General features: G+C 42.3%; 1 protein-coding gene across 1 annotated transcript; it reads left to right on the top strand.

Moving 5' to 3' along the window:
- Positions 1 to 1,586: 1,586 nt before the first annotated feature.
- SRGN (serglycin) lies at positions 1,587 to 12,093 on the top strand. The gene is made up of 3 exons (XM_045783556.2): positions 1,587 to 1,744; positions 7,810 to 7,957; positions 11,199 to 12,093. The coding sequence occupies exons 1-3, from the start codon at positions 1,669 to 1,671 to the stop codon at positions 11,434 to 11,436; spliced, it is 462 nt and encodes a 153-aa protein (XP_045639512.2). The 5' UTR covers positions 1,587 to 1,668; the 3' UTR covers positions 11,437 to 12,093.
- The last annotated feature ends 246 nt before the right edge of the window (positions 12,094 to 12,339 follow it).

The raw sequence follows: 12,339 nt of genomic DNA, 5'->3' as shown, positions 1-12,339 counted from the left end.
ACAGGCGTTTGTCGCGCTCCTCTACGGCTCGCAGAGGATGAGGGACAGGCAGCTGGGGGAGGGCTATTTGGGAAGAGAGACTGCGGGTTGTCAGGGTAGAGGGAGACGGGCAAACGTGTGGGAATGCTGCACCATTTTTTAAAAAGAATTACCATGACCCAGAGAAGGAAAAAAAAGAAGGACCCGAATGAAAAAGGCCACCACGAGCTCTGAGCGGTCCCGGGGCTTTGCGGGGCTTTATAGAAGCTAAAGGGGACGGGAATTACTGTTTTGGTGCCAGGGTTTTAAATTGGGGGAGAGGGTTAAAAGGGGCCGAAGATGAGGGCTGTTAGTTCAAGCTGACACCCGTAGTCCATAGTGGGGGATCCACTGGCTTTGTGACTTTTGGGGTTAGTTACAGCTGAAGAGGAGTCCCTGGACGCACTTCCAGTTGGTTCTGAGGACGGTCAAGATGGCTGTTCTCACGACTCCTGTGCGCTCGCAGCACAGCTACTGGGCGATAAGGTTCCGAGGCCTGTCCTTAGCAGGAAACGGTAAAGGAATCAGCAGGAAGCCGAAGACAAGAGAAGGGAAACTCCTCCCTCCGGGCAAAGGACTGGCGGGGGCCAGGATGCAGATGGGAAGGGGGGCTGGTGCGAGAGCGCGTGGAGGTGGAGAGGCTGGGCCTGGAACAGAAGGGAAGAGTGCGCCCCCAGGGCCCGAGCGCACCGTCAGCTCCGGTGTTGACTGTCTGTACCTGGGGGTCCTCGGTCCTCCCGGTCCTCCCGAAGAAGCCTCAGCATGATCCCCTGGACCTGGGAACCGGGGCTGTGGCCAGTGGGTTTTCTGAGCTCCAGCAGCCCAATGAGAGGACCACACACCTTGTTTCTGATTCCCGGCTTCTCCAAGGCCAGGGGACCCCCAAGTCAAGCTGAACAATTTTACCAGGAGGCAAGGTGAATCATATGAATGGAATGAAATGATAAGAAATACTTGGTGTGAAGGAGCAGGGCAACGCAAGATCATTTTTTCTGTGTTAGGCAGCTCTTGGCGACCAGAAGCCCTCGCTCCATTCTGGAGCTAGAGGGAGAGCGGAGTCCGGAGAGAAGGCTGTTATCTGGAATCGGAGAATGGTGATTAGTAGATGCGAACTCCGCTTTGAACTTTCCCTGCTGGAGCTTGACTCAGCTGTGCGACTCCTGATGAAAGAAAAATTCCTATTTTAGGTTGAAGGTCCTCAGTGATGAAAAAGCAGCACCCACAGCTCCCACTCACCCCCAGGGCAGTCCACGCTGTGTGTTAACCGTCTTGTGTTTAGGTTGTTCAGTGAAGAAAGGAAAAACAGACTGAACCGAATGCTGATTCTACTGTTCTAGGGGGAAAAAATTACGAACAGGCAAGTGGCAAACAACAAAACTTTTGAAAAAGCAGACCTGGGGAGAGTCCAGTGCAGTTTCATAATGGGTATGAACAGTTCCTTTGCTGTCTTCTTCTTCTTCTTTTTTTTTTTTTTTAATCTTTCTGGGTTTTGATGTGGATCTCTTTCTTTTTGTTCAGGAAATTGTGACGTGGGTTCTGGGCAGGGTTTGAGGTTTTGGAACTTTTTCTAAAAGGGACAGAGTGCGCCCTGCTACATTTCCTCATCGCGGGGTCGGTGTGCAGGCAGCAGAACTAAGCAAGCTGGTCACCATGCAGCTACCCCAACAGGGCAGTAAGCTCGTCCTGGTTCTTGCCCTCCTCCTGGTTTTGGATTCTCCAGTTCAAGGTAAGACCCAGGCATCTTGTCCCCCCATCATCTTTGCAAGCCCTGGGGTCCACACAAATGATTATATTCACCTTAAAGTACAGAATGTATTATACTGTGGGAAAGGAGGCAAAGAGAAAGGATTTGGAGGGGAGCTGAACTCTTCAACGTGAGTTTGGTTAAGTTTGGTACCAAGAAAAATGAAACTCAGAGGCAGGTGTGGCCTCATAAACACCACAATTGAAACACGCTGTTTTAATTTTGGATGAAAAGGTAGAGTTTATCAACTTTGAAAAACTCAAGAAAGGTCAACTGATGAGTCACTAAATTCTACCTCTGAAACTAATAATACACCGTAGGTTAATTAAATTGAATTTTAAATTAAAAAAAATTTTAAAGCTCCTGAAAGGAATATAGAAGATGACCCATGTGTCTGTGGGAGAAGACGGCATCGTGGAGTGTTTCGGAGTGTCTACCTGTCCCTAGGGGCGTACGTCAGTCCCAAGCGTGAATATGTTATGGCAGTGTCATAATTCTGCTAACAGTGGAAAATGATATATTTTAAAAGTCAGAGTAAATGTGTGTATTTTTCCTTTTTAAAAAAAAATTAGTTCTTAGTGAAAATTCAGTTATGGTTAGACGTAGTACAAAGCCTCTCAGTTTAAAGAGAGACCAGAGAATTGTAGTATTCGTGCTGTTGCTCAGAGACACATTACATTTGGAAATTTCTTGTTAGATTTCTCTATCATTTAGGGTTGTTTAGTCAGACCGAAACAACTTAAAATCCTTATGACTAAGACAACAGAAATGATCAGTTTGTAAGAAAAATACGGTTTCTTCTCCTTTGGTGAATAAGGGATCGCATCTAAAGAAGGCAGAAGGTCACGGCCTGATAAATAGATGGGACAATTTATAGTAGAAAATTATTTAAATTCCCCCAATTTGTACAGGAAACATTGACTTACAGTGACACACATGTCCTGGATTTGTTTCTTCGAAGTGACTTCTAGTTGTCTTGTTGTCTCTTCTGGTGGAAGTGAAATCGTTCAGATAATCTCAGATACATCCATTAAGTACTAGAAACTTATACAATAATTTTCTTCTTGTTTTTCAATTATTGAAGAAAATAACAGCAAATAATGTTGCTGAAACTTTTCTACTAATCTATGTATTTTTAAAATTTTTTAATAATCTATGTATTTTTTAAAGTATAAAACATTATTGGTTTTAAGAAACAGTCTTGGGTCTTTTAGGGAAAATCTTGAGCTTGATGAAATGATTCCCTGATGTGTTCTGACAAGATCCAGAGTAATGAGGGCTATATTTGTAGCACAAACGTGAGTGACCAGTTGGTGGAGGGGGTCCCCCCTGCCAGAGCTAAGACAGTCTTTACATATTCAAGATTTCCCCAAAATATCAAATTCCCCACTAAGATTCAGTGGGTAAAACTAGAATCGAAACAGAAACGTTCCTGGGTGCCTGGGTGGCTCAGGTCATGATCCCGGGGACCTGGGATCGAGCCCCACATGGGTTGCCTGCTCGAGAAGAGTCTGCTTCTCCCTCTCCCTCTGCCCCTGCTCATGCTCTCTCTCTCTCTCTCTCAAATAAATAAAATCTTAAAAAACAAAAACATTCCTTTTGTAGTAGGTATTCATCAGAAAGAAGTGAAGAAACCATTATGTAATTGTATGAAGTACTAGCGTTATATCATTACCTGGTAGGTTTAGCTCTTCGTTGGAAAAGGAACCAAAAAAGATAGAATGAATGAACTGAAAAACTAGGGTATTTCCAAAAGAGAAGTGCCCTTGGTGTTGGAATTAAGGGTTTATGCCCACATCAAATAAGAAGGGAAATAGATGTGCATCAAATAAGAAGGGAAATAGATGCCCACCTGTGGCTGTGCGTGTGTGAGAACCGCTCAAGGCGGCAATGCGCAGAGCCTCGCCACTATTTCCCAGACCTGCGTGTGATGCCAGATATGATTCCATAGCATTCTTTCCCCATCTTTTAAAAAATGTTTACTTAAACCATTGGTTTGACTGAACTGCTCAAACCAGGCTTTTGGCTTGCTTTTCCTGAACATATTCAAAACATCTTAGATTACTGCATGAGTTTACTAGGGCTGCACAGTACCCAGACTGGTGTGGCTTAACAGAAATGTATTTTCTCACAGTTCTGCTGGCTGGAAGTCCAAGATCAAGATGTCAGTGGGGCTGGTTTCATTCTGAAGCCTCCCTCCTTGCCTTGTAGAAGCCCATCTTCTGTCTGGGGGACTCAACTTAGGACCTCGACATTAAGAGTTGCTTGCTCTACTGAGCCAGCCACGCAGCCCAAGATTTTCTTTATTTAAAACAAAGCACCTTGCTTTGACTACAGTAAACTTGCTACAAAGTTTACCGCTGAATTGAGGGTTAGAGAGGGGGAAATTGAAAGTAAACTTGGAACATTTATGGCTCATCAAACCACGCAAGGGTGGGGGAGCCTTATCTATCTTGCGGAACTGACTGTCCGGTAGGAAGCAACTCCAGCTTAGTGATGTCTGTTTCAGTGAAAACAATGAACAGAATGGTCTTTTATAACCCTGCCCCGCATGGCATTTTCTGCTTAAGTTTCTGCAACACACCTGTAGCAAATCTCCGGTAAGAATAGGAAATTGGTAAATTGTGATGATGTTGGGGAAAATTTGGTACTACAAAATAAAAAGATGCAGAGAGGAGCACCTGACTGGCTCCATTGGTAGAGCATGTGACTCTAGATCTCATGGTTGTGAGTTCAAACTCCGTGTTGGCCATGGGGCCTACTTTAATAAAATAAAAGTAAAAATATTTTTTTAAAAAATGCAGAGGGGGGCGCCTGGGTGGCTCAGTTGTTAAGCGTCTGCCTTCGGCTCAGGGCGTGATCCCAGAGTCCTGGGATCGAGCCCCGCATCGGGCTCCCTGCTCCGCTGGGAACCTGCTTCTTCCTCTCACACCCCCTGCTTGTGTTCCCTCTCTCACTGGCTGTCTCTCTCTCTGTCAAATAAATGAATAAAATCCTTAAAAAAAAAAACCCTTAAAAATAAAAAAGTAAAAAAAAATGCAGAGGGATGACAGGAATAGCGTTCATTCACAGAAAACATTTTGGTAAAGCAGGACTAGCGACTCTGTGTGTGTGCTGGTGGCCAGTGAGGAAAAGGATTCTGAATAAAAACCATTCTTTTCCCTGGAATCCACCCCAAAATTAACCAGCAGATCCAGCAGATGGGGGCTTCTGAGGAAGATAAACTTTGTGTCCACTAGCATTCTCCCTTTTATTTTTTTTTCAATTGCGGTAATCATAAGACGTTTCTCTCAAGCAAGATAGAGCCAAGGTAGTCCGGCAACAGCAGGGGCTGAGACTTCACGTCCCGCCAAAACCCTTCAACAGATAAGTCAGAAACTTTGTGTCTGTAACCACGCTCTTTTTTTTTTTTTTAACTAACTGAAAATGATCAGTCCCAAATTAGATAAACTTTTTTGGAAGGTGGGGGGACTTCTACTTTTGATTTCTTTATAAGTTTTTTAACAGCTTTATTGAAATAGCCTTCACAAACCATACTGTTCAACCATTTAAAGTGTATATAGTTCAGGGGTGCCTGGGCGGCTCAGTTGGTTAAGTTTCTGCCTTCGGCTCAGGTCAGGATCTTGGGATCGAGCCCCATGTCAGGCTTCCCGCTCGGCAGGGAGTCTGCTGCTCCCTCTCCCTCTGCCTGTTGCTCTCCCTGGCTTGTGCTCTCTCTCCATCACTCACTCACTCTCTCTCCCTCTTAAATAAATAAATATATAAATATATAAAATCTTAAAAAAATAAAGTGTACAGTTCAATGTTTTACAAAATTTAGATTCACAGATATATGCAGCTAGTCAATTTTAGAACATTTTCATCACCCCCCAAAAGAAGCCCTTCTTTTTTAAAAAAAAGATTTTATTTTTAAGTAATCTCTACACCCAATGTGGAGCTTGAACTTAAAACCCTGAGCTCAGGAGTCGCACGCTCCACCAACTGAGGCAGCCAGGCCCCCAAGAAGTCCCTCTATAAATTTCAAAAGCTGTGATTCTGAATTCTGGGGGGGGGTGTATTTTAGAATTTCTTTTCACTAATTTGCCAAACTTGCATTTGTTATGCCAGTGAAAAGATATGGTCTTTCACCTGGATGCTTCCTCATAAAGTGTTAGTTTTACTTTTTCATTTAACTTCCTATCTATGCAAACATTACCTCGGTTTGATAGCACATCAGTTGCGTGTAAAAGAGAATACCTAGACCTACTCTGTCCAAAGCGATGGCCACCGAGCATTTGAAGTGTGGCAAGTCCAAACTGAAATGTGTTGTAAAGTGCAAAATATATACCAGATTTGGAGACTTACATGCAAAGAAAAATGTAAAATTTCATTAATAACTTTTATATTGTTTATATGTTAAGTGGCAATATCCGAATACATTAACTAAGTAAAATGTGTTGACATTGATTTCACTTGTCTCTTTTTACTTTTAAAAATACGGCTGCTAGAACATTGAAAATTCCATGGGTGGCTGTCTTAATGCAGGTGGACAGCACTGTTCTAGCCAGCACAGAGTGTGGAGCTGTCGCCCTCTGCTGGACATGTTGGATATATAGCCCACCCGCAATACCGGGCTTCTAGGTAGCAACCGAATGCGAAACTTAGGCGGCTTCAGGAAAGGATCAGAGAAGGAGAAAGAAAAATAAAGCGTATTAAATACCATGCACAAAGATTCTTGCTAGGTGTTTTACATACTTTTATCTCGTTTGAATGGGAACTTTTTGGGACACTATTATTCATCTTTGAAAGATGAGAAATTGAGAATCAGGTACTAAATGATAGAATGAATTTTATTTATTTATTTTTAAAGATTTTATTTATTTTTTTGACAGAGAGAGAGACAGCCAGTGAGAGAGGAAACACAAGCAGGGGGAGTGGGAGAGGAAGAAGCAGGCTCCCAGCAGAGGAGACTGATGCAGGGCTCTATCCCAGGACCCTGGGATCACGCCCGGAGCTGAAGGCAGAGGCTTAACAACTGAGCCACCAAGGCGCCCCTAGAATGAGTATTTAAATTCTGATCTCTATAAGCTGTCCACTAGCAGAGATTGGTCATTGTGGTCTTCCTCCTCATCAGAGAAACTAGCATTTAAAGAGCTCTGACCATGGTGCCAGGTGTTATTCTGAGAACCTAGCGTTTATATCTCATTATTAAATCTATTACTGTCTGCATTTCATGGATGAAAAAATTGAAACACAGGGAGGTTAAGTAAGTTGGGCAAGGGCACACAGCTAGAAAGGGGCAGACATTGGATGTTCTCTTGCTGCCTTACCTCCGGTCTCCAGGCAGTGACAGAACTAACCCATTTGGGACGACTGGCTGTCCCAGACCGGTGAGGAGACTGCTTCTCCCTTTGCCCCTCCCTCACTCATGCTTGCACATTTTCTCTCTCTCTCTCTCAAAAATAAATAAATAAAGCTTCAAAGGATATGCAGTAAAGTCAGTATCCTTCCTTCCACTGTCTTCTGCCTACCAATTCCCTCACAGAGGCAGTTTGTTTCGTATCTGTTCAGAGGTTCAAGCTACATAGATGTAAGCATATATGTAAATATAGTCTTAAAAACACAAACACGCGCAGATGTTAACACAATGCACAGTGTTCCTTATTTTTTTTTTTTTAACTTAATCTACCCTGGAGAATCTGTATCAGTATCCAGAGAGCTGTCTCATTTTTTTTTTTTTTTTAGTAGATTTATTTACTTACGTTTTAGAGAAGTGAAGCTTTCACAGCTCACCAGTAGCAGAGCTGGGATGTTACTCTGGGTAGCTAATTGCCAAAGCCTATTCTAACCTTAAACTCTGGGCTGCTTTTTAGGGTTGTTGTGAGGACAATGTATATAAAAGGCTGGCACACAGTGGGTACTCTTGTTATATTTATAGTCATAAAACCTGCCCACACCTTACCTTCTGCCAAATTTAGAATCAATTGAATCAAAAATCCTTAGGGACAGAGTGATTAGAAGTGGTGTAAGAGATACTTATGAACCACGTGGGTTCCTTGTGTGGACAGGTTCTCCTGTGCGGAAAGCCAGGTACCAGTGGGTACGCTGCAGTCCTGACAGTAATTCTGCAAACTGCATTGATGAAAAGGGACCGATGTTCAACCTACTTCCTGGTGAATCCAACAGAATCCTTCCTCCGAGGACAGACCCTTCTTCGTAAGTGAACTTTCTCTGATTTTACTTTCACCAGCCTCTGTTGAGATCTTGGCTTGGAGATGGGAGCGTTGTCAAGAGTGTTCTTCTTCAAGCTCTTGCTTTGATGGTTGGTTTTCACTGCACAGGACATGGTAAAACAGGACTGTGTTTACTGGCATATGAGATGTGCAAGAATGCGTGATTCATCTATGCTTTTGCAAGGTCTTTTTGTGGGGGCAGAGGCAAAAATCGAGCACTTTTCACCAACAAGTATTGGAAATGATCGGACATTATTGTATTTATGTAAGTAGAGCACATTAGACACTGAAATCCAATAGAAGTCTGTCAACTGAATGGATAAACAAAACAAAGTATATCCCTAAAGTGGACTATTATTTGGCCAAAAGAAGGAACAGAGTACTGATACATGCTACCACATGGATGAATCCTGAAAACATCATGCAAAGTGAAAGAAACCAGACACAAAAAGCCACATATTGCAGGATTCTATCGATATGAAATGTCCAGAGTAGGAAATCCATGGAGGTGGGAAATAGATGCGTGGTCACTGGGGGCTGGAGGAGAGAGAGTGGGGAGGGGTGATAAAAATGTCCTGATATGAGACGGTAGTGATTAAACAAAAGAAATCAGGGAAAGGCAGAATAAATGGCCAAGACTTGTCAAAGAGAAAGCCAAACCTCTTCTCGATCAAATAAAACCTGCTTTAAACTTGCTAAAAAGATCCAGCGGGAATTAAGTAACCAAAATGGCATTGTCTTAGAATCAACGATCTCAGTGAATATCAAAGTTATATAACATGCAGCAAAACCGTGTTATGAAAAGGATTATCATAAAAGGTTTAATCCTTAGACTTAGAGGATTAAACCTAGAAAATCACTCTCCTCGAAGCCGGGTAAATCATCACGCCCAAACCAGGTAAGGCCATCATCCCTCGGAGGGTCCCAGTGATTCTCTTCATCACTGGCATTCATTGTGTGAGAGAAGATGTCATCACCAGCCTCAAAATGCCACTCCCTTGCTTCCACGTTTAGTCCACAGCATTAAGCCTGAAACGGATTTTGTAGTGTCCGCCATAATTTTAACTCAGGAGTTTCCATAGTAATTCATTTAAATCTAAATGTTAGATTTCTCCAAAACAACTATTTTACACCATTTCTTCTCTTCTTCAATCTCTTTGCTCTTCCCCTTTCCTCAGCCAGGAAAGTTTTCTTCTTACTCTCACACTCCTGACACTTATGAATGAACAGTCCCTGCTCTGCTATTGGTCCTGGGCCCTTTTGCCCTCCTATCCATCTTTCTTTTCCCTTCTTGCTCTGTATTGGGTGAGGGGTGAGGGCTCATCCCATGGTCTGCCTTTCTTAGGCTCCCAGGTCTGTGGCTGAGTTTGGCCAACGGGAGGTGCGGGAGGGAGACCGGGGAGCATAGGAGGCAGAGAGACCAGGATGTGCCTTCTCAGTCCCTGCCTTGGGTGGCACTCTGGCCAGGCAGTGTCTCATCCATGGCTTCAGCTCCCGCCAGAAGCTGGGCTCAGGTAGCACCACCTTCTTCCATGGCCCCTTTAGCCCCGAGAGAGAAGTATTTCCTTACCGTCGCTCATCTCTGAGTTTCCTCGCTATCCCCTAGTTGGCTTCACTTCTCTGGGACGTCAGTTCTGCGATTACTCCTGAGCCCAGTATCTTCTTCCATCCGTGTGCAGACATTCTTTAGTGTCTTGTACAGTTGGGTAAAATCTCTTCTTTGACTCTGCATCCTTTCCAGCCATTGCCCTGTTCTCTGCTCCTCTTCCCAGTAACACACACTGAAAGGGATGCTTCCTGTCTTCCCACTCCTCTTCCCCTTCTGTTTGAACTTCTGTTCCCACCTTCTACTCAGAATGCTTCTTAAGGTCACAAATACTCCTGCTTATCACATCCACTGTTTACTTCTCTTCTTCTCTCCTTACTCAACTTCTTAATTACCTTCAAAAACAGTTGACCGCCCTCCCCACCCCCCTTCTCCCGCTTTGAAATGCTTTCTTCTCTGGGCTTTCATGGTCCCACCTAATCTTGAGTTTTCTTCTACTTCCCTGATTGTTCTTTCTCTTTTGTTCAATATTTAATATGTTGGTGTGGCCCTAGCTCTGTCCTGGGGCTCTTCTCTATCTGCATGCTTTTTTTTTAGGTGACCGTATCCTGTTCTATGGCTTCCACTGTGCGTGCGCATGTGCACGTGTGCGTGCGTGCGTATGGAACCACCAAGCTGTGTTTCCGGCCCGGATCCGTTTTCCTGACCTCACAGTCTAAACTAACCCCGTGGTCACCGTCTATTACATTAGTCTGTTTCAGTCCTCTGCATGGCATTTAGTACCGCCTCATGTTTTCCTGATTTATTCGCTTGTTATTGTCTGTCTCCCCCAACAAGTTCTAATTTTCTTGGGCAGGGACCTCATCTGTCAGTCCCCATTCTATCCCAGGCACTTAGAACAGGGATCAGATGTTCAATATTTACTGAATGCATGCATGAATGAAGCTCTAATCTGTTATATGGCCTGTGGTTCATTTTTTTCCTGGAAAAAAATGACCCATGGACTATGAAACTAAATTTTTGTCTCTGATACTTAGTTGCCTTGTTCTACCACTGAGGGGGTAACACCATTGCTCTGGTCTTTGGTGCTGAGTGGACTTCTAACCACCAACTGACCCCTTCTCAATGAATACACTTACTTTTCTGAGAGGAAATTGCATTAGTTAATTGGTGGCAAACATAATGCTTAACTTATTACAAAGAATTTCTTAAGAATGAGTTTCGTGGAAGCACTGTGAATTATTAGAAGTTTTGTAGAAATTTTAAATTAGGAAAAAATGTCATCTATCTAGGCTGTCTTACACTTGTTTGTCCTTTCTTTAGTGGAAGAAAATGGGAAAGGCATCTTAAAAAAAAAAAAAAAACTCCTTAAGTAAATTTACCAAACATAGGATTACTATGCTAGCGATAAGAAAAGTAGCACTGTTTATTATGAGTCTGCAATGCATAGACGTTGATCGATAAATGCAATGAGTTAAGTACAGTAAGTGTAGGCAAACATGTAGGAAGGTCTGATTTGTTTTTTGTTGTAAAGTCCTGAGTAACTGGGAAACTTTTAACTTTTAATTTGAGCAACTGGGAGACTGCATTAGTTTTCTATCTTAAAACATTTATTAATGATTATCTTCCTTATGTCTCAAACTTTACCATTTTTTTTCTTTCATTTTTCTGTCTTCAGAATGACAAGATCCCAGAACTGGAATGATGTCTTCCCTCTTTCTGAGGACTACTCTGGTTCTGGCTCTGGATCTGGAAGTGGTTCTGGAAGTGGCTTCTTAACTGAAATTGAACAGGAATACCAACCAATAGATGAAAACAGTGCATTTTATTACAACTTCAGGCCTCTCAAGAGAAATCTGCCATCAGACAACCAGGACTTGGTCCAAGATGGACCAGAAGGAGATTTTATTATGTAAAAGGAGAGGGTTTCCTATCTGCATGTCAGACAATGCATTCAGTATATTTTATGTACCATAGTTAAATGGTTAATTTTGGAACAAAAAGTTTTACAGAAATTTTAAAACATCTGAAAAAGAAGTTTAGGTTTTATCACCTTTTTTTCCTCGTGAATTCTTAAAGCTTCCTTTATCCTATTGTCCTGGAAGATACCTGTATTTCCTTTGTATCATATTCAGCCAACATCACTATGAAATTAGCTGGACCACCCATGTCTATAAAATTGCTTTGAAGAATAAATTATACTGTTTTTTTACAGTTTGAGAAGCAGAATGACAGGCAGTATTTCATATCTAAGTCTTCAGAAACCTGACTATTTGATTGTGAATTATAGATATGCCTCTTTTCTTATGAATAACTCAGATGAAACACATGGTGAATTGATAGAGTGGGTATTTGACAAGTCCAGTGTAAAGTGTATTGCTCTCATGTTACCATTGGATGTGTTTGTATTGCTGGTGGACATTGTTGAGAAGTATGATTGCTGTTATGATTAGAAACTGAAGACCCAAATTAAAGCATAATTGTGCTCTCAATACTTGATACTGCTTTACTTTTTTTCCCTCGATATCTGTGTATTTTCAAATCTTACCCTATTAAAGCAGAACTATAATCAATGTGTTAAGCTGTCTGGGATCTCTTGTTCTAAACTCAGTAAGTATTTATTTTTGTTCAGATGTTTCTAGAAGTCTTATCAACAAAATATCTGTAAGATTTTTTTACAAAGCAAATTTTGTAACTAGAATCAAATCCTATTCACTAGCAAATCAAACAATTATGGTAGAGCAAAATGCTTATTCCTGTTCAAGCACTTCCTCTTCTTGAAGGCTTTTCCCATCTCTGTTCCCCTGAGCTCTGAAAAG

Source organism: Ursus americanus, chromosome 6 (assembly GCF_024610735.1).
Source record: "Ursus americanus isolate L20-20 chromosome 6, mUrsAme1.1.p, whole genome shotgun sequence".
NCBI classification, from domain to species: domain Eukaryota; kingdom Metazoa; phylum Chordata; class Mammalia; order Carnivora; family Ursidae; genus Ursus; species Ursus americanus.
The sequence above is the reverse complement of the archived record's forward strand: the minus strand, read 5'-3'. Positions and strand labels throughout refer to the sequence as shown.

Bases quoted from the DNA above. Each gene is read 5' to 3' on its own strand.
- SRGN (XM_045783556.2), top strand. From the start codon at position 1,669: ATGCAGCTACCCCAACAGGGCAGTAAGCTCGTCCTGGTTCTTGCCCTC. The intron at 1,745-7,809 runs GTAAGACCCAGG...TTGTGTGGACAG, and splicing joins TTTGGATTCTCCAGTTCAAG to GTTCTCCTGTGCGGAAAGCC. The intron at 7,958-11,198 runs GTAAGTGAACTT...TTCTGTCTTCAG, and splicing joins CCGAGGACAGACCCTTCTTC to AATGACAAGATCCCAGAACT.